Source organism: Mizuhopecten yessoensis, unplaced genomic scaffold (assembly GCF_002113885.1).
Source record: "Mizuhopecten yessoensis strain PY_sf001 unplaced genomic scaffold, ASM211388v2 scaffold6217, whole genome shotgun sequence".
Taxonomy (NCBI): domain Eukaryota; kingdom Metazoa; phylum Mollusca; class Bivalvia; order Pectinida; family Pectinidae; genus Mizuhopecten; species Mizuhopecten yessoensis.
The window spans coordinates 201,746-225,348 of NW_018406439.1; the positions used below are offsets into that span (position 1 = coordinate 201,746).

The 23,603-nt window shown below is 38.6% G+C and overlaps 1 protein-coding gene and 1 long non-coding RNA gene across 6 annotated transcripts in view; one reads left to right on the forward strand and one right to left on the reverse strand.

Moving 5' to 3' along the window:
• Positions 1-23,603, reverse strand: part of LOC110451856 (filamin-A-like) — a 43,820-nt gene that overhangs the window by 17,815 nt on the left and 2,402 nt on the right. For 2 of the 4 annotated variants that reach the window (XM_021500070.1, XM_021500071.1), the window contains exon 2: positions 5,224-5,362. In XM_021500070.1, coding sequence (XP_021355745.1) covers positions 5,224-5,362 — 139 coding nt within the window. Of the gene's footprint in view, positions 1-5,223; positions 5,363-11,142; positions 11,166-18,866; positions 19,168-23,603 lie in introns of those variants that run through there. The other 2 variants (XM_021500072.1, XM_021500074.1) reach the window with 2 other exon arrangements.
• LOC110451857 overlaps positions 1-23,603 on the forward strand; it is a 29,140-nt gene that overhangs the window by 3,267 nt on the left and 2,270 nt on the right. Inside the window, exons 1-3 of one of the 2 annotated variants that reach the window (XR_002463113.1) lie at positions 433-528; positions 2,421-2,491; positions 6,940-7,112. This is a non-coding gene — a long non-coding RNA (uncharacterized LOC110451857). Of the gene's footprint in view, positions 1-432; positions 529-2,420; positions 2,492-6,939; positions 7,113-23,603 lie in introns of those variants that run through there. The other variant, XR_002463112.1, reaches the window with a different exon arrangement.

Here is a 23,603-nt window from a genome sequence, read left to right on the forward strand (position 1 = left end):
TTTACGATAATCAGAGACTGAACGTTATTTTTAACAATGAGTTGCATTACCTACTTAAATGATAAAACTGCAATACCAGACAAACACGACGCCGCTGTGCATTGCTAACAGACAGTCTGTACATGACCCCGGGTTACAACAAAACGGCTTTCACGGTACTACGTGGGTTCGTTGTTGTAGTAATGCAAACATCGCCGTATATCTTGTAGTCTGGCATGCGTTAGTCTTACATACATATTTTTTGACGTCTGTTGTTGTGAGTGTGTGCAAGCCTGATGCGAAAAACAGTTGATGGTTACTAGCTGAGTCAGCCATGTTTATAATGCCAGTCTATAAATGGTTATTATATGAGCATGTGTTGTGTGTATTATATAGGATGGGCTGGTGGGCGGGAGATCCGTTATAACAGCTTAATTAACTAAAACATCTTGCTTCGCCAGTCACCCGCTGATCCTATACTCGCCGTAGCTGACGACACCTTTATAGTTGGTTGGCTATTTAACAAGTTCCAGGTACCAACTGTTACAGGTAGTGTTGAAAAGATCTGTTCTTCTGGTAATACATGTACTAACTATTGCAGATAGTCTGATAAAACTGTTGCTCTAACAGTACATATACACGCATTACTGATAGACTGATAAAACTGTTGCTCTAATATTACATGTACATATACACGCATTACTGATAGTCTGATAAAACTGTTGCTCTAACAGTACATATACACGCGTTACTGATAGACTGATAAAACTGTTGCTCTAACAGTACAGAAACACGCATAACAAATAGTCTGATAAAACTGTTGCTCTAACAGTACATGTACACGCATTACTGATAGACTGATAAAACTGTCGCTCTAATATTACATGTACATATACACGCATTACTGATAGTCCGATAAAACTGTTGCTCTAACAGTACATGTACACGCATTACTGATAGACTGATAAAACTGTCGCTCTAATATTACATGTACATATACACGCATTACTGATAGTCTGATAAAACTGTCGCTCTAACAGTACATATACACGCATAACAAATAGTCTGATAAAACGGTTGCCCTAACAGTACATATACACGCATTAATAATAGTCTGATGAAATTGTTGCTCTAACAGTACATATACACGCATTACTGATAGGCTGATAAAACTGTTGCTCTAATATTACATGTACATATACACGCATTACTCATAGTCTGATAAAACTGTTGCTCTAACAGTACATGTACACGCATTACTGATAGACTGATAAAACTGTTGCTCTAACAGTACATAAACACGCATTACTGATAGTCTGATAAAACTGTTGCTCTAACAGTACATATACACGCATTACTAGCTAATAGTCTGATAAAATTGTTGCTCTAACAGTGCATATACACGCATTACTAATAGACTGATAAAAGTGTTGCTCTACCAATATATGTTTGTGTACGTGACAAAAGTCGTTTCTCCTAAGGTACAGCAGATGACTTGACCCAATGTGTATACATTCTGTTGGTTGGACCAAATACATTATGTATTTTAGGGTTGAGGCTACTTTTACTATTTTCTTTGATCAATCGCTTCGTCTTTACAGAGACAGATTGTCGCTGAATTAAAAACATCATATGTTTTTGTATGCTTATTTTTCCACACTTATAATTGATTGTGAATTATTTAAACTAAAATGATTGTAATTCAACATTTAATCATAATTATAATTCTGTTTACGAAATTTTTTGTTACAGGAGATAAGGAATTTTATTAGTTAAAATCAGTTGAAAAGATTATCAAATCCACTAACGACTCCTTATATATGTTTTTGTCAAACGTTTCGCAAATTTCAGTTAAGAAAAGTTGGTTAACCAATGATTATCATTGTTGTTTTTTATTAGCCGGACTAGCTGTAAGAATTAAAATTTAAAATATCTTTTTTTCCATATTCGTCAGATGTGGTAATTGTAATTATCACTTAAAAATACAAAGAAAGTCAATATGATAAAATCATGTACTGTTATTTTTTGTTGATTAAATAACCGAGTTTGAAAAATGAAAGATTTTCGGTAACGAACATAATTTTATTCTTTCTAAGTCTCTACTTATGTAACACTTCAATTGGAGAAGGACTTTGCACTGTTTTCGTAGTTTATCAATCAGAACAATCCTTTTCACAGAATCAAGTAAATGGCAAATAATGTGTTGCTCAATAAGAATGAAAGGCCGAAGCATGACTGATTGTGACGTAGATTAAATAAATAGCAACAACGTTTTGTTACAGCAGTGTGTAAATAAGTCTAAACCCTTGAAACGGAATGGATTTGGGATAACTATAATGATTGTGTTGAGACAACGAATGTACCCTGATGGAAAACGGCTTCTGTCACGTACACAAACATTGTTGCATCTCGAACATATCAAATATCTATTGTTCTTGTAGGGCATTATCAACTGATGCAAGCAGTCTGATGTTTTCGGAGTTCAGTGTACGTGTGTGTATACATTTGTTACGTAAGTCTGATAAATCGTCTGTACGAGGTACCTCGCAAGGAAATATAGCATTCTGGTTAGAAACGTATGTATTACAAATAAATCAATAAATCACAGAGGTTAAACCCACCAGAACAAAATTGTAATTAGTCATAAAAACACAAACATAAATACTAGCATACAGCCCATCACTATAATAGAAATAGTGTTATTGCGTCGACCATTTCTTCGGTGTAGTTCAAAATTGTTCAGTCATTTGTTTTCTTTGTGATGTATTGGTCGTAAGAAGACACCTTTCCGGAAAAGTTCAAATTTTAGAATATATTCTGAAGTAATTATCTGTGGCACGTAAACGCAACATATCATTGTCACTTTAATAGAGAGGTAAACTGTATTGTTAAACTGCAAGTTAAATATTTGTCATACTGTTTGGTAGTAGGGAATGTTTATTGACCTATTGTACGGCGACCACTACTGTCCCACGGCTGGTAAATATCTTCAAGTCTAGTGAAGAGCCAACCACTACCGGCATTGTACGACTGTCATTAATCTATATTTTGATGTGATGAATGAAATACAACAAATCATCGAAATACTTGGTATTCAGTAATAAAGCGCCGTGAATAGTCAGTAGATTTATCTATATCTTCTTCAAATATTGCCTCAGTAGAAATTGAGCTTTACCAGGATTTGCAAATACATTGCCGAGACGTGACGCATTGACAGCAAACATCTACTGATGTAATCTTATCAAATTAAAAACAGATAGCATGGAACAAACTTTCAATCATGCGGAAAATTACATTCTTGTTTTACGTTTTTCTTAATAGCGATTTAATGTTGAACAGAACAGACCTCATTATAGACCACATAGTAATTTTTTTTAATTTCTATATAGGATAATCAGCTGTTATTCCGGCTGTGATTAAATACACATGTAACTGCATTCATACGAGAGACAGGTTTGGCTATCATCTGATATCCTTGGCCACACTGCCTGTCGGCTGGCTGTTATTCATATCATTCTCCGACACATGTGTTGTAAAACTCGTTTATAAGTAAACATAGAAACCAAAGTAGTGAAATTGTAATCTGAATATATGTACAAATCAATTCATAAAGAATGAAGCTTTCCAGTGCATTTGAAAGGTCGTTGACCAATAGGTACTGAATTATGTGAAGAATATCGATAGATTGTGTGGAATTAATCCTCTGTCTGTTAATTATATGTACTACCGCACCTAGACAGTTCCTATGATGTAAACAAACGTTTATACGTTGTGAAAGCATCATATCAAAATCGCAATGTTTCCGGCATTGACTTAATCTGCCGTAAATGAGGGGGCGTTCCCGTGCAATGTAAGGGGTTATCCTATTCCCGCTACGGCTGATAACTCGAATTTAACATATCATCTTTTATAAGTTTAGTTTCTTACCATGTTATTTTAAATTATCTTATATCATCATGATTAATTGGAAATTAAATATGCTTTGTGCGTTTGTTTCACGTAAAATGCGTGATTGCTTGTGATACTGACACTTGGGATACCTTTAATACATGGACAGAACTCATCTTTCTTCTGGTTATTGTAGTGTTAACACAGCTGTGTGTACAGACCCTGTAGCGTTAGGAGAGCGCTGCTGTAGTGATTGGAGCGAGCCGAGCCCCGACTTGGCGAGGTGGCACTCTGCCCAGCACCGAATGCCATTTTGAGCAAATACTAGATGTATATGTGGTGTGCTTTCCATTTCCAAATGCATGTTTCGTGTTACATGAAAAAAAATCAACAACCTGGCGTTTTTACACAATAAATAATGTGCTATGGTTACCGATAACCGACGGAAATACGAGTCTCAGGACTTACTGGTAGGAGAACATGCTCTCACAGATTTAAATTATTATCTCATTACCTGGCAAACCAGTTGCATTGCAAAACCCATCATGTACAGCTCCATGCAGTCTCACTGACATATTTAAATTCACTATAATCATTTAATTACTCTAGACAATAACAATTCGTACTTTCGTAAATTATTCCTTCGGGCAACTAACAAAAAACATTGAGGTGGATAACCAGTGCTTGGACATGACAACAGACTTCCTGGAATTACAGCTATGTGTATGTACATGTAGTACATGTTTATAGGTCGAAATCAGTCCACGTCTGTGTCCAATCAGTAGCGTTACGAAAGCTTCGTCTGATTCCGACTCATTGGCGTTATAGAGCGTACGTGACAAAATGGCGGCCATTTGTTTCTTTTTGTCGACATTATTTAACGTAAGTGAATTATATGAAAGTGAATTACTTATGCGGGTATTTTCAATTTTATACTGCACATAATTGCCCTTATCTTGTGATGGCGGCAAACATATTCCAAAATTATGTTAGTCTGCGTCGAAAGTATATAAGTGATTTAATCGTTTTAGAGTTCTTCATTTCTTTTTTTCTTTTTGTTTTTGTTTTGCTTTCATTGTCTTTTTTTTCATTTTCAAATACATTCTTCGTTAAATTTTCGTTTAATTTACTTACAGATGTATGTTTAGTTGTCTACGTAATGTCCGTGTGTGAAAATGTAGTAAAATACTGATGACAGGTGGAATATAGAGATACCGAACTCATTTTGTAGATACAAAGGGTACGAACATTTCACCTTCGGAGGGGACTTCCGTTTTTACTGTACCATTCCTTATCAATGTCATACATTGTATAATATACTCCGTGTTATGAAAAATAAAACTTTTGACAACATACCCTCTACGGCGCTTCCCTCGTAACACATCTGCACCTCGTGTCGTCCCCCTGCCACAGGACTGTACTCGACCCGGATCGACCCATCCGCGTTATCCTTAATCTCTGGTCTTAAACCTGAAGGTACCGCTGCCATCTTGTGCTGAAATTATAAAGAACAACGTGTAAACAGCTAAAAACAAACAAAGTATACATGAGAAAAAAAAGGTTGATTAAAGTCTGTACAATGTAAGGCGAATATTTGATATTGTGTACGTGGTTTGATGGGTTTTGAATCTAATGAAGTTAAGTACACGGCAATAATTCGCCCTTTTCTAATAACTCTTAAATTAAGTATAAGAGATGAAAGTGGAAACGTATCAATCGTTTCCAAAATCTAAATATTATTCATCAACACCAAGTTCAGAAACCTGTTCAAAATCAAATATAAAGGTCCAACCTCAATAAACTAGTGAAAACTAATAAACCCCCAATATAGCAACCCCTTATTCTGCCACTAATCAGCTGTTTAACAATCAGCAATAAACCTCTAATACAGCAACCCCTTATTCTGCCACCAATCAGCTGTTCAACAATCAGCAATAAACCCCCAATAAAGCAATCTCTTATTCTGCCACCAATCAGCAATCAAGAAAACACCGTTCTGTATCCGACACATTCACCACAAATCAGCCCCAAATTCCACCTACTGGTTGGACCGCTATAATCCTCGTCAGTTCCTCGATTGTTAACCCAGTTTTATACAATAACTACGCACATTTGTTAGGAACCTAGATAGGTGTAGGATCGACGTTCCTCGGCCACAAGATTTAGGTACACTCCATGTTTATTAAGTTATCATATTGAGATTTATTTTTTCCCTAATGTTATTTAAGTTAAGGTGATATGAGGCACCTGCAATAAGCACGTTGTAAACAGAATTACGGTTGAAGGTTATAGTGTAGATTATTTTACCGCATATCCAATCATCGTGTATAAACAAAACGAGTAGCTGTGGCATACGGCGTTCGTCTTTTACGGTCTCCGACATGTTGGTATAATTGTAACATACCCCATAATAAGTCTCTTGAACATATTCTTGAATTACGACTTCATATAATAGACATGTGTTGTGTAGGTGAGCATCATAAAACGTATTTTAATCTGTGGGAGCATTTCATCTATCCATGTCAGCAAACTGAACCAGTAATGTCTGCCAGAGTTTTATTGGTTAAACCAGAGAACTCAAATACACTGAAATCATACTGAACCCCGCATACAATTACCTCAGTGTGCATTTTTGTTTTTGTTGTTGTAAATCAGGGATAATTGGGATATAAGGCCATTGGACATATCTACATTTATTTAGACGGGATTGGTGTATTTTGTCGAGTTATTACAAATGTCTTGCCTATTCCAAGTCTATTGGCACATTAAATATCACTAGAGGATTGCGCCCGAGTCACTGTGCTAGTGATAGCCAAATACTGTTCTATTTCTATCAACCTCAGTAGGTGATGGTTACTATGGAAGCGCCTCTATTCTTACAAACAAGAACTTGAACGTATTACGGGGATTGATATGCGGATAGTTTCGGGTAATCTAGCAGCGCCCCTGCATGGCTTCCACGAACACCTGGGTAGCAAAACCTTTCTATGATAACCGCTTAGAATGTTTTCGGCAAAGTAAGCAAAGAAAGGTTAATCATGTTGACGATTTTATTATTTTTTATACACACAGATACGTGTGGAATGGAGAGACTACCAAGTGTTGTATCGGAGGCTCCGTAAGCCACGTGAAATGATGTCCTGAAGGAGTCGTTGTCTGTTCATCATCATCAGCTATGCTATGTTGGACAATAACACACGTACTCATCTCAGACCCACAATCCTCGTAGTAAATTTGAACCTGACGTAAGTATGCAGCCGATAAGTGATTCCCTTCAAATAGAGAGCTGGAAAGATTTATAAGATCATTTCAGCACCACATGTAGAAAAAAACACGTACTTCCTGAATAGATAAAGCGGAAGTTTTGTGTACTATAAGTAACACACAGAACCTAGAGCTACTGCGGAGATAGTAAGAGTCACAAGATAGACACTTATATGCAAAGTTTCTAGATTTGGATAGAACACAGACCGCGTTAGTCAACACGTTGACGTCGCCTTTCTTACATCACCAGTGAATGGTCCGCTGTAAACGTCGTTTCAACTTAAATTCATAAAGAGCAGACATTCGTGCAGTTGGTTTTCGTGTACAGTATTTAACTCAAACTGCAACCCCAAAATAGAGTCAGTTTTCAAATATAGCAAAAGCGATATCAGATTGCGCGATTTGTCTGTGACTGCAGCTGTCTATGGCGACGGTATGTTCTTCTTTACGTCAGCCTATACCCTACCCAAATCGAACGTTCCTTCAACATAAGATAAGGACTGTTCGGGGTAACATTAATGCGCTCCTCTCCACTCTAATAATATAGGCACATTTTCGAAAGAAAAAAAACGGGTTTTTTATCTTTGCCATTGTTAAACATTTTGGATGTAATACTTTGTCAAATGTAGCTTAAGCAATGGTCTACAGGTAATGAGTGTGAATCCCACATTTCTAAACGCTACATCTTCGATTACGTCAGTAAATGAATATTTTGCTACAATGCTTATATCAACCATGATGGTGCTATGAGATGGTGATTTATTTTACATTTTAATGTTCCCGAAAACCAAATTTGCTATATTATTGATAATCTCCTGTCAACTCACCCGTCTATTAATAGATCCGTAACGGACTGACTTGATTTTACTACATCCGTGGGACGGTTGACATGTTTGATTTATATCTGTATATTCGTTTACGTCTCTTCGGTTACTGTTTCATTTAGATCCACTAAATACTGTACATCTTCTGTGTTTCGGGATAGTGTTTACGCTTCTTTGTCTTCCAGCATTACATATAAGCACGGAATGTTTCGTTATTTAAGTGTGCTGTTTACGAAGGACAAACAAGGAAACAATCTACCACGGCGTGAAATACGTAAAGAAATAGCAATAAACAAGCAAACACCTATAGCATAAACACAAAATGGAGGTGAAACATGCGTTCTGGGCGTGTTTCTCGCAAAAGAAGAGCAGCATTTTTGTAGTCTCCCGTCAAATTTTAGAATGTTGGTCACCATGATAGATACAGAAATCTTTAAACTTAAAAATGAGGTCACGATGACAACAATATTTCCAGATTGAAATTTCTAGGAACTCCAGCTCATTCAGAATTCCTGAAACGTACAACAGGATATCGGCATATACAGTAAGCTGAAGAGGTTGTTGTGTTAAATTGTTCTTCTGTTATATATAATTACTGCTCGTCAATTTGAAGTTGAAATGTAAATATTAGTCGTTTACTGATCTCATACTTCAGTAACCAGGTATAGTTATACTTGTACCGTTGGTCCATGCTAGGCTGGTAAGAACCGCGGTTGCGTTCCTATCATTGCAGCTATAGCGTACAGACACATATATTTGTGTTGGACTGATGGGAAGCTCATTATTACACCAAGACCTTAAAATCGTCATAAACATCTCTCTCTGTTACAGAAATCTGGCAAATAAAGCGTTTCGTTTGGCTGGGAAGAGGAAAAAATCGGAGAAAACAAAATAGAAACAGTTGTCGATACACACCACGTGAAACACATTTCAAAAAGTTCACGTGGATAGAAAACAGAGTGGACAGCACTAGGCTCGTACATCTATGTGATTCTATCGTCCAAACAGTATTCCTTTGTGTACTGGCGGGAAACCGTTAAATGTCTAGTATGATTATGCCGTTTTAATTAGTTATTACACGAGACGGTTCCTGAGTAGTGACTAGACAGAGTGTTGGTCCCGAGTATATAGCTAAACTGTTGTAGGGTAGTGTATAGAGTAGATTCGTCCTTATCTATATAGGCCAATGTGATGGAAAGTCTTATATTACATGGAATCTCTTATCAGAAAATGTCATAATTTTATCTATTTCTGCTTTTAGTTTTGAATACTCATTGGTTTCCATGCAATACTCTTCACAATACAAAGCCACAGTCAGGTAAGCAATCCACGGTTGCCCGGTACACATCATATATATGTGTGAGAGTATTAAAATAAACCTTATATAACGCTTTCAGCCTCGGAAACGACATCTAGACTAATAGAAGTTTTGGTGTGTAGGACAGCTTATGATTTTAGCGTAAATGTATGCAACACTCGGGGTTGGTATAGTATTACAAGGCAGAGGTGTGTGAGGCTCCCCCTTGTCCTAATACAGCTAGATGAGACTGTACATGAAACTTGTCAGTCCGTGATATCGTCCGGCCTGACAAACTCATACAGAGAAGATCCTATTGTAGATATATATTGTACATCGTGTCTGCTTCCTCATAGTTCTAAATACATACACATCATCCGACACAAACACCTATTGTATGTTGCCTCTCCTTTACCCAATCAGCAAAGTACACCTACTGTCTGTTTCCTCTCGTTACCCTCTCAGCACACAAACACTTACTGTCTGTTTCATCTCTATACCTTCCCAGCACACAAACACCTACTGTCTGTTTCCTCTCGTTACCCTCCCAGCACACAAACATCTACTGTCTGTCTCCTCTCCTTGCTCTCCCAGCACACACACTTCTACTGTCTGTTTTCTCTCCTTACCTTCCGAGCACAAAAACACGTACTGTCTGTTTCCTCTCTTTACCCTCCCAGCACACAAACACTTACTGTCTGTTTCCTCTCCTTACCCTCCCAGCACACAAACACGTACTGTCTGTTTCCTATCCTTACCCTCCCAGCAAAGAACGTCTACTGTCTGTTTCATCTCTTTACCCTCCCAGCACACAAACACCTACTGTCTGTTTCCTATTCCTTACCTTCCCAGCAAACAAACACCTACTGTCTGTTTCCTCTCCTTACCCTCCTAGCACACAAACACCTACTGTCTGTTTCCTCTCCTTACCCTCCCAGCACAAAAACACGTACTGTCTGTTTCCTCTCCTTACCCTCCCAGCACACAAACCCCTACTGTCTGTTTCCTCTCAGTGACCCCCCTAGCACACAAACACCTACTGTCTGTTTCCTCTTCTTACCCCCCCAGCACACAAACACCTACTGTCTGTTTCCTCTCAGTGACCCCCCTAGCACACAAACACCTACTGTCTGTTTCCTCTCTTTACCTTCCCAGCACACAAAAACCTACTGTCTGTTTCCTCTCCTTACCCTCCCAGCACACAAACACCTACTGTCTGGTTCCACTCCTTACCTTCCCAGCACACAAACACCTACTGGGTGTTTCCTCTCAGTGACCCTCTTAGCACATCAACACCTACTGGGGTTTTCTCTCTCCTTCCTCTCCCAGCACATAACCACCAACTGTCTTTTACCTCACCCTAACCCTTCATACAAACAACAACTCCTTACTCCTCCCAACGAATGTTGTCTCGTTCCTCTCCTTAGCCATCTCCGCATACAAACACCTACACGGATGTACTATATGTTTCCTCTCCTTAGCCATCTCCGCATACCAACCCCTACACGTATGTACTATATCTTTCCTCTCCTTAGCCATCTCCGCATAAAAACACCTACACGTATGTACTATATGTTTCCACTCCTTAGCCATCTCCGCATACAAACAACTACACGTATGTACTATATGTTTCCACTCCTTAGCCATCTCCGCATACAATCACCTACACGTATGTACTATATGTTTCATCTCCTTAGCCATCTCCGCATACAAACCCCTACACGTATGTACTATATCTTTCCTCTCCTTAGCCATCTCCGCATAAAAACACCTACACGTATGTACTATATGTTTCCTCTCCTTATTTCTACCTGCACGTAAAACACTCCTCAACCGTCCTGCAAATTACTTCACTAACTGACTTCTCCTCTACTTTGTTAATCAACTCACCTTATACGCACACGCTTGGTATCTGTGTGCTCAACCCTTCCTTCACACAACACCTACTGTCTGTTTCCTCAGCCCTCTCTACACATTCTTTCTACTCCTAACAACTACTATATGTTTCCTTAACTCTCTCTACATACAGGCGCGTACTTCTGCTTCTCACACTCACCCTGTGCATTCCTCGTGTCTACCTACATACACAAAGACCTACTGTTTGCGTTTGCTTCCTGGACTAAATGCCATGCTTACATAAAATGGCTTTATGTGTTTCACCAATACAAGAGCTTGATGTGCAAGCTCTTTCCCCGGGGCTATCATGATGTGTGGGTCTAGCAATTGTTGTTCTCTTATCTTTCAACACTGAAGAATACATTTAAAGTAAGTTGACGTAAAAACTTCAATTCAGCGTACTATATATACTCCTTCATTACTTCATCAGTCTACCGTTTATATACCGTTATATGCTCCTCTTGCTGCGGTCTCTATGATTTGCTTAGAATACCGCAATATACGTAGTCATAGTTTACAAAAACACTCTCGTTACAGACAATGGAATCCCAACTTATTTTACTGACAATGAACGACGTGCTTTAAGTATGACCATTCTGACCCTAACAACAATAACGTACTAATCTTCCCAGAACTCCACTTTAACACTCACCTCGTGGATTATCCTATGTTAACATCAAATTATTGTCATGCACTACATGGAATACAAGGATTATATGAGAGTCACAAGAAGTGTAACATGTCAAGGGTCTTAATTGCAGCACTTAAAACCGAGATACTATTTATTGTTTTAGCGTCTATTAATAAAAGTATCGCCTATATATAAGGTATCGTCTTAATTGTATCCGATAGAAGTCATTGATACAAGATGTGCCCTATTACCAAGATGCCAATTACGTCCAGGAGCACGGCAAGAAAACCTTACTTAATATAGAAACATAAGAAATGCTCTAGCTTACACACAACGCAGTATCTATCGCATTGTAAAAGAAACAAATCCCGTGCAACGCACAACTTGTTGCCGTGATGCATCAACTAGCCCAAAACAAAGCAAGCTTAGTTGTTGTTATGCACCAAATGGCAAAATAACAAAACACGCTTAGCAATGCGTCAACTAGCCCAGAACAACGTAGCCGGCTTAGTACATGTAACTGTCTTAATGTGTAATATATTTCAGAATAGCGCACAGGTAGCTGCAATTATTTTGATTTTTTATTACCTTAATACATACAAGAAGTATTATAGGAGTCTTTTCGTAAAAGTTCGCGTTCAGATATATTGCTAATAAGGTTTAATCCTTCAATTTCTCCTGTAGAACACGAGATCAGAGGTGGTACATTTTGCAAAACATTTGTATTACTTAACCAGACAAAACGACCTTAATCTCGCAATAGTTTTGTTTCCTTTTCTGAGCAGTAACATATAAGGAACAAGGTTTTCCTGCTTATTTTGCTTACCTGTCACGCTTACCAACTGTTCCAGAGCCTGTTTTCAGTATCAGCACTATTTACCGAATAAGCCATGATAAATCAAACAGGCATCATCCAGTGTTAAAAGGTTTTTACGTCGTTTTCAGGAATGCTACATATGTATTGTGCTATCCTGTATTAAGGGCAAACATCATCACGGGTTTTTCATATACATCTGAAACTATTTATTATTAAAAGAAATCTGGAACTACTTTGTACTGCGCGCAAAGACATTACTGTGATCGGGGTACTTTACTTTTTGACCTATATAGAGTCAGCTGATACATGTAACACATTATTGTGTTTGAAATTTTGTTTTCCGATTATGAATGTTATGTGATAAATAGAATCTTACATTAGTATCCATGTCATATTCAATTGATTAGGCTCGTGTCATATTAAATTATTGAACGAGTTAATGTAATTCAATAAGACATGGACACTATGCAATATTCTATATAAATCTTCTATAACAGGCACATGTCAAATGTTGTATTCGCCGCGACTTCACGACGTAATCATATCGCTTCTTGTGATGTAATCATAAATCTTCATAAAGTTGTTATTTATCAATTATTTTTCATTATAAATCTGAACATATTTCCTGCAAGCAATGCGCATGTAAACCTAGGTCCAACCGAGTAATCGCATGTCCTCAAAGCGAGGACTGGGGTAGTGACAACAAAAAAGCAAGGCACACTAATGAGTAAAGTCAAAAATGTTTGCCTTCATATAACAAGGACATAGAACACGATTTGTTCATGACAAAAGCCCAGGTACGTGATGGCACCTGAATAAGACCTGAACATATGGTTCACGTTGAAGTATACATATACATATTTGTAACAATCTTTGAGAACTTTGCATGTGTATATATTGGCGATATATACTTGAAAACCCTATCTCTACCACGCGTGTAATATTATCAATTAGCAACAAAAAGACAGACGTCATCCGTCATCGTCCATGGTCGTAATATTATTATAGCAGTGAATCATAGCCTTGAGAAGAATGGTGTGGTTGGTTAATGCACCCCCTCGCTAACGACTGTAGGTTTGATAAACTTTCGATCATTGAACAGATGGTAAAAGCACCAGCTTACTTTGAAAGTCCGGGAAAGCTTTAGTGAAATGTTCCATCATCCACACCTCTGACATACCTAAACGTACAGTCGTAAGTAGTAATATGGTTCCGCTTTTCGTCTACGGCTTTTAATTAGTTTCTCCCCCAAATTTGCTAGAAAGGTCCTTTGAAGTGCATGTTCCAACTAAAACAGTGTATGCAGATAATGTCTTGGTTTTGTCTACACTTCCCTCTGAAGATAGATAAACTGGTACGGAATGTATCGTAGCGTTAGGTAACAGTGTAGTTCCTTCTCGCTGTGTCTTTAATGAGAAGGAGCATCACAATAGGATGACGCCTACACACAACACAGGCTACAATTTGATCACTCCTACACACAGCACATGCTACAATAGGATCACTCCTACACACAACACAGGCTACAATAGGAGCACTCCTACACACAACACAGGCTACAATAGGATGACTCCTACACACAACATAGGCTACAATAGGATCTCTCCTATACACAACACAGCTACAATAGGATCACCCCTACCCACAACACAGCTACAATAGGATCACTCCTATCCACAACACAGCTACAATAGGATCACTCCTATCCACAACACAGCTACAATAGGATCACTCCTACCCACAACATAGGCTACAATAGGATCACTCCTACACACAACACAGGCTACAATAGGATCACTCCTACACACAACATAGGCTACAATAGGATCACTCCTATACACAACACAGCTACAATAGGATCACTCCTACCCACAACACAGCTACAATAGGATCACTCCTACCCACAACACAGGCTACAATAGGATCACTCCTACACACAACATAGCTACAATAGGATCACTCCTACCCACAACACAGGCTACAATATGATCACTACTATACACAACACATGCTACAATAGGATGACGCCTACACACAACACAGGCTACAATATGATCACTACTATACACAACACATGCTACAATAGGATGACGCCTACACACAACACAGGCTACAATAGGATGACGCCTACACACAACACAGGCTACAATACGATCACTCCTACACACAATACAGGCTACAATAGGATCACTCCTACACACAACATAGCTACAATAGGATCACTCCTACACACAACACATGCTACAATAGGATCACTTCTACCCACAACACAGGCTACAATAGGATCACTCCTACACACAACACAGGCTACAATAGGATCACTCATACACACAACACAGACTACAACAGTATGACTCATACACAAAACACAGACTACAATATGATGACTTCTACCCACAACACATGCTACAACAGTATGACTCATACACACAACACATGCCACAATAGGATGACTTCTACCCACAACACAGGCTACAATAGGATGACTCCTACACACAACACTGACTACAATATGATGACTTCTACCCACAACACAGGTTACAACAGTATGACTTCTACAGACAGCACAGGCTTCAACAATATGACTTCTACACAAACACAGGCTACATTAGGATGACTCCTACACACAACACATGCTACAATATGATCACTCCTAACCACAACACAGGCTACAGTATGACTTCTACAGACAACACACTCCTCAACAGGATGATTCCTAAAGATATAACACACTCCAAAATATGATGACTCCTATAGACAACACACTGTACAATTGAATTCTTACTATAGATATAGCACACTCCACTATAGGATGACTGCTACAGACAACACTCCGCAATAACATGACTGATTCAGACAACACACTCCTAAATAGAATGATTCCTACAGATATAACACACTTCATAAAAGGATGAATGCTACAGATATAACATCCACTCTAGGATGACCGCTACAGACAGCAAATTCCACAATGTAATGACTCCTACGGACAACACACTCGACAATAGAATGATTCCTACTCATAACACACTCCACAACAGGATGACTCCTACAGATATAACACACTTCACACTACAATCACTCCTACAAATAGCACACTACAAACAGGATGACTCCTACAGATATAAAACACTTCACACTACAATCACTCCTACAAATAACACACTCCACAACAGGATGACTCCTACAGATATAACACACTTCACACTACAATCACTCCTACAAATAGCACACTACAAACAGGATGACTCCTACAGATATAACACACTTCACACTACAATCACTCCCACAAATAACACACTACACAACAGGATGACTCCTACAGATATAACACACTTCACACTACAACCACTCCTACAAATAAAACACTCCACAATAGATCACTCCTAAAGACAGGCTAAATAGCCCAACAGATTGGCCTATAGAAGGCATCTAAATTATTTTTTGTTAACTGATAGGTTTCGCTTTTCATGTTTGAACGTGAAGTACAATTTATCTTTTATATCATAAACATGACGCATGAAGTGTTTGCAGTCTTTTCAATCTAGTAGGTAATCGTATTACCTGTGGATGTCAAATAAGAGCAGTTAAAACTACATCGTTACATGTGTACCTTGCATCGGCTCTAAAACCAGTCAGCGATACGTCCTTTGGTATACAAGAGTGAACCCCAATGTTTCCTCGTATGCCGGTCTGTGCATTAATGCACAACACATTCACGAATGATTTTTGTTAGTTGGTATAATTGGAAATAACCTCGTTTATACGTATGCTTACGACTTTTAACAGGAATAATTATAAGTATTGTATTGCACATGTTAACCATTTGTCCGTTTTGACATTGGTTCTGAGGCATTTCCGGTTTATGTTTTAGCGGAACTGGAAGCGATCGACCCGGTGCAGTTCCGCTACAATGAATTTTTACGCTACTGTGATTATCTTGATGGGTGACAAACCACGAGGGGTAAACCACAGGGCTTTCCTACACGTGTCATAACTGATATGATAACAAGCTTGATTGATGTCAATTCTGCTTAATGTAATGGCTGCATTACGACACGAGATGGTGTACTTACAGTATGTTATATACTGAAAGAGATGGCTTGATGCGCGGTGTATGACGTGAACGACTTTTTTATTGACATAACCATTGTCACAAACAAGATTCCACTCCACCCTGCCCCCCGTATATTGCTTTTTAATTGACTGCATAGTCGAGGACATGATGATGATTAATAGATATAATGAGATATTGAGGGTGGGCTCGTCGTAACTACAAAGAGGAGCTTACCAAGGGATACCAGCAGGAACTATGTCGTCTGACACATGATAAACCGCAGCTCTCTATTAGTGGAGGCAAACGCCTCGCAGTACACTTCGTGGCTCGTCAGTCTGTGTCTGGTTGCCGGGACTGTACAGTCGAGCCAGGCACCCATAGGGAAGTGATTTTCACATCAAATGTTTCAGTAAGGAACAACAGTGTAAAAACTGTAGCTATGTTTTGAGATCACATGTATTTCAATAGAGGGAGATATTGATGGTATCTCACCCCGGTAGTGTAACCCGTTAACGCCCTCTTGCAAGTGTAGGTCTATCTCTGTATATATCACGAGAGAGACGGGCACAGAGAGACAGGGGTGGAGGGGAACAGTCAAAAGGGAGACGAAGAAGAAAGACAGACGGAACAATAAAATATATGTACAAACAGAGAGACAGAGGCTGTTGTTGATATTAGACAGGCAAAAGGGAGACGAAGAAGGACAGACAGACAGAACAATAAAATATATGTACAGACAGAGTAACAGGGGCTGTTGTTGATGTTAGACAGGCAAAAGGAAGACGAAGAAGGACAGACAGACAGACAGACAGACAGACAGAACAATGAAATATGTATGGACATAGAGAGAGACTGGAGCGGACAGAAATACACGAACGGAAACAGTAACAGTTAAAGACAGACAGACGGAAAAAGGGAACCCTTAACAGAGAGACAGCGCCAGATGGTGAAATAGAGACATACATCAGAAATGCAGTTTTTACAGGAATGGGTAAGCTGATAAAATCACATCATGCATAGGTCATACGTGGTTTGGACCATAACAAGTTGTCAGCTGATATGGTTATACAAATGAAACAGGTACATGCATGGATCACATTAGGTACGATGTTGCCATACTTTTACAGGTTTCGACTAAAGTCTATAGCATTCGATCATGTTTCGTCGATGGCTCCTAAAGCTATGTCAATATTTCTCTGAGTAATCATCTTAGAATAACTTAGTTTAGCATGGGAGACAACGTTCGATGAGTACAGAATGCGTGACGTCATACACACGGGGTACAGGGAACGCGCGTGGTTAGTACATTGTATACCTGTAGTGTGATGCCGATAAAGTTGCTCGTGTAAACAGCTTTATAGAAAGCTTCAGTGAGTTTCATTTAGGCACGACCACGTGTTTTGTTATCAAATCAATGTGTTGTGAGAGGTTACTCTCAGCACCGAAGGTAGTGACTACACCAGGAGTACCTCTAAGTACCCAATCGGTATCCCGTGCTGTACCCTCTCAGTACCCCGTCTATTTTCCTCTCGGAACCCCAAGTGGTACCCTCACGGTAAGTAAGAGTTTAGGGCGAACTTCCCACTCGGCAGCCCAATAGAGTATAAAGATGATTAAACACAAGGAAACCTTGACCTTTGACTTGTTCTCCCTTGTCCCTTTGCCAAGATGCTACTCCCGGGAGTTAATTATGCAAGTCTTTGCTGGCTACTCGTAACTCCAACATGATGCAAGTGTAATTAACTTAAACTTGTTTTATCTCCATATACCACAACTCCATCATGACAGTGTCCTCGAACCAAACCATGCATGGCCAAGGTTAGGATGCCCACACTATACTTTCTTTTGCTGTACTCATATACAATCTTATCGACACAGACAACTCATTGGATTGATATCCATAGTCAAAATTATTGCATAGCATACAATATTATATACTAATAAAATAGTGGCGGTGGGCTAATATCTGTGATGAGAGTGTCTATAGCTTCGCCATCCTCATCCCTATTTACCACACACAAAGGCAAATGAATACATATACATTTAAAAGATATGTAAAGCGCAGAACGCTATAAATTTTATTTCATGAATGTGGTGCCGCGAGTTTGCATTCCTCAAATTCCTAAGCGGTGACATTCGATTTATTTTACATGCATTTTGTAATGTTGGGTTAATGTAAAGAAATGGACTACCCAAGTGGTCAAACAGCTTACCTTTAGAGTGTGTATGGTCTACCGCCTGGTCCCTACGCCGTCCACTGTTGTGCGCGTTGTGAGGAGATACTAAGACTACCAGGTATTCACCCAATGCTAATAGCGGTAATGATGGCAATGTATGTCTTATCAGTTGTTACTGGCCAGATCCTACTCGGTGTTCGCCTATGTCGCCCCCCGCACGGTGTCACTGCCAGTACCTTCACCTATCCCTACTCAGTGGCGAGCTCCCGGGCACTTCTTTACCATCCCCACCGATCGACTCATCCTTCATGTTGCCATGGATACCTTGTACCAAATTTTGCTTGCGTTAGATAAATCAAGATGGGCGAATCTTCAAATGCTTCTCCCACTCCAGTGCTGGCAAATAATTTGCACGACCACTACAAACTTTAACCCTTAACTTAAAACATATCAGGGTCTATTGAAAGCTTGTTATGTGTTTTCTTTGAGGAACTACTTTTTCAAGCGGATCCGTGGTTCGGTGTTATTGGACATCAGTGATGCGAGAAAAGGTACAAACACATACTGCAAGCTATTTACAAACATGCATGTCAAGAGAAATAAATGGGACTTTGTACTGAGTTAGTTGAACACGATTGTGGTGCTGTAATACTAACTACCCTGGACGTGAACGGGAGCCCTTAGGCTGGAACAAAAATGTTCTGTACGTGTGATATGTACGCCTTACCGCATACAAAACCTAGCATTGTAAGGCACGACTTGAGCCATCGCAGTTTTTTGAAAAAGCCTTGATAAAACTGTGTAATTACAATCTTATACTTTCTATAACTGTTTAACGAATATCCTCCGTGGTCCTACCACAAAAATGTTACAGTATAATAATTCACTTTTTAATTAGATAACTGCATAAGTTACCATAGCTTTGGACAGGGTTACTGTAGTAATCATTTCTTTCATTTTATCATTCAACTTCGACATTATTTTTAAAATCATTAATTAGAACAAAAAGAATTGGACAAAAAAGGGGAAAAAATAAAAATGGAATTACCTACTTCTAGAATGAGTTTCGTTCTGTTAAGGAATTCAATCTTTTCAAAATATTAAGTATGAGCGTAAAGGGCATGACAACTGTTTTGAAATCCGAAGGTCATGTGTTTTCTTCCTTGGAGAAACCAAGGAAATTGGCCGGATTAACCAAACACTTGCTATATCCCGAAACCCCATGACTTCACTTTTTTATTAAACCGATGAATAACACATGGGTATTTTTAAAAGTAATATTCCAAGCGAAATTTTCAGAACCTATCGAAAGTGACATATATCTGCTCTCAAGACCGACAACAACTGGGTGGGGTCAAGTCAATACAAGCTCCGCCCACTTCTCTCCTGATTGACTTAGTCATTTCCGTGACAAAGTTACGGAAGCTGCCGTGGGCGTTACACGCCGGTGCCATTCAGGAACAACTCGGGCTTTTACCCTATACTGTGTACTACATGTATTCATAAATTAGGTCAGCAAAATTAACTGGATGGCATAACATTTTTATACAAATATCTTTGAAGTAATTTATTTTTGATTTCAGTAATTCAACAGAAAGTGAAATATCAAAATGTTGAGAGAAATATCAAAATGTTTAGAGAAATAAAGTTTCCTTTGGATGAAGTTTTCCTATAACCCCCTAATAATACTTCACATTTTAGTGTGTTGCCCTCAGCAGCACATCGCATTCACATACAACGAACCCTTCTTACGTCCTATTATTTCCGTACACACGTAAGTCATCATGTTATTATCAGGTAACATTTTCGGAAGTAGACTCGTCTCGTATTCACGCATAGTAATCGCATGACTCTGACGCAGCTATAGCTAATTGAGACGGGATTGCCTTACATATCATAATGTTTGTATAATATTTACCCATTCTTATTAATCCAGAATAACAAGAAATGTAGTGCGTTATCAATAGTCATCAATCACACATCAATCGCGTCCACCGCGGACCGACTGTGAACGTAATATAGTACATGTAGTACACGGACGGTAGGGCGTAAAGTCAGGATTTGTTACAGCATAGCCAAGTAGGGCGGTTTGACCAGCACGCTGTCCCCGAGTCCCGATAGTATCGGACTGGTGGTCCATGTACCGGAGACATAATCCAGTTATCGCGGGGACTATGAGAACATTGTTAGTCAAAAACGAGAAGATAAATGGATCAGGGTTACGTAGCCAGGGGGGATGCTAGCCGATGGATGACTAGATAAGTCCGCAGATCCTGGAGTGAGAGAGCAAAGACAGACAATCACTATATATTTAGTTTAGTCCTGGTGTAGATGAATTAGAGCTAACAAGATGCAGACGAGATGTTTTGTCTGCGCGTGTGTTGTAAGTGTGATGGGAAGTACACACGTGAATTATGGTTTACGTTACACAAATTAGGTCCAGGCACGTGTTGATATTTACCGTCGGCCCGGTCAATGGACAATCCTGGTAATGTAATCAAAAGCTAAAATTGGTAGGCGGAGGGCTGGGTAAGGTTTAATAAAGGGGCCTGGTGTATCAATATTCAGTTTTCTTTTAGAAAGCAAATATTTTACACTAAATGTGGACTAAAATTTAAAGCTAAAACATTGTTATTTATGCATTGATCTGTGCTGATTGTTCTGAATTTTACATTAGTCAAATTGGCTGTATATGACGACAATGCATGACGCTTCACAAATAAAAGAAAAATGTTGCCGTCTTAGATGTTAAACGTTCCTATATGTATATGGCTACAAAGGATACTGTCCAAAGAGGGTAAAAAAATCAATACTAATCGATAAATTAAAACCTGGTTATAAGCGCTAGGGTGCTGCTCAGAATCTTTTTTAATTCACATTCCCAAGGGCCTTTGATGTGTTTAGATGATATAATATTTCATCTTTTTAATACTTAATTCCAAATAATTGACATGATTTCGTGTGGGGTTAACTGCGTCAGCTAGCATTCATAGACATTTATGCATAATCATGTTCAATACATACTTCATTCTGATATTTTGGTAATCAAAAGTAGCTCAGTGACTAGAAAGTAGAGGTTTAAGACAGACCACAAAGGAAAGTAGAGGGTGTTAAGGATGTCATGTCTATGACAGAACAGAAGGCGCGCAAGTGACAGTTTCCAGCACGTTTTCCTCTTCTTGATCTAAAAACCAGCCCCATAATTATGCTTGTTTGAACATGTTTTCAGCTACTGAAGCAACCTCTAACATAGATATTGTTCTATAAAGGTGTATATACTCCGCCAAGACTTGATATCTTACCCATCAGTGATAATCCACCAATGGCATTCAAGTTATTGAGACAAGAGATAGGGTGATCTAGGTGAGCAGTTGGTGGTATGATATAGCCTTCCGTTTCCGGTACTTTTCAGTTTTATATATTTCTTTTATATTCCATGTTTATGCAGTTAAATAAGAACTTAGAAATAATAGTTGATATAATTATAATGATATACTCGAGGTCAGGTTTGTTTTATGCATCTGCTGATATTTATCTTTTTATATAAACAAATGACGTTTCCTGCATATTGCAGCCACATTTGAGATGTAAAAGAAAGTTTTAGATTTTAGTGTATAATCCCAAAGACTACACTGTTCATTTAGTCGACAAGAGGATTTTTTTTTTCTGAAACATTCTTAACAATATAAAGTGGTTAACTCAGAAGTGTAGCCATTGACATTTTGTTTTTTAGTTATTGAGTGGTTTACTTATTGAGTTGACAAAGATGACACCATACGAGATTACGGTGACCTTTATATCCACTGGGTATCTAACAAATATTAATTTTGTCAGTTCTCCTAGCTACAGTAGTACTTGATTACTGTGATACAGAATCATACAGAAGCTACCAATACCACAGGCCACACACTGGGTGTGGTCATCATAAGTGAACACAGTTTTGTTCTTCAATAATTTCCCGTGAAAGACGGGAATTCATCCTTGAAAAGATTAATAGCATCTTCCCCACCTTGGGGAAAAGACAGGGCAGGATATTCACGAATCTTGACCCGATAGTTGAGATTTATCTATCACATAAGGTCGGGAATGTATTTTTCTCCCTAACCAAGTACATGTGTAGTTTCATGAAATTCAAACTTTTATTTCATAATTTCAAGCAAATTGGAGTTATCTTCATTAACCTACTATTGTTGAAGAGACGTCAATGATGTATTATCATGACGTCACGTAATTGTTATGACAGGGGAATCCACCTGTATTATCCCTAGGGTAAGACAGGGGTGTCTTTTTCTATGACAGGAAGTGTGGATATCTCTGTCTAACGGGGGAGAAAACCCTGTGTTCCTCGGGAGAGACAGCCTACACAAGCTTTTTACGTCATGACGTTTGGCGCAAGGGAAGTCCGCCAAAGGACGTCAGCGTTGGAAATAGTTAATTTTTGAATATTTTGTGCTGACTTTGTTAAACGTACTGTTTTGGTACATGTACTTATATATAAGATACTGTATATTAACTGATATCTTACAGTTGTTGGAGATTAAATAAAATTACTGTTACATTGTACTTTGTGTTTTAGATAGATTTCTGATTTTAGGTTCATGGTCATCAGAAATGAATAAAACTCTACCAAGGTTTTTTTTTATCTTCCGTGTAATCATTTGTATCGTTCTCCCTAGATTGGTTTTTTTTGGCACGTTATAATTGTTTTAAGTGTTTCCGCAATACAACCTTAATTAAACGCCAAATTAGATATAAAGAGGTATTTTGATTTAT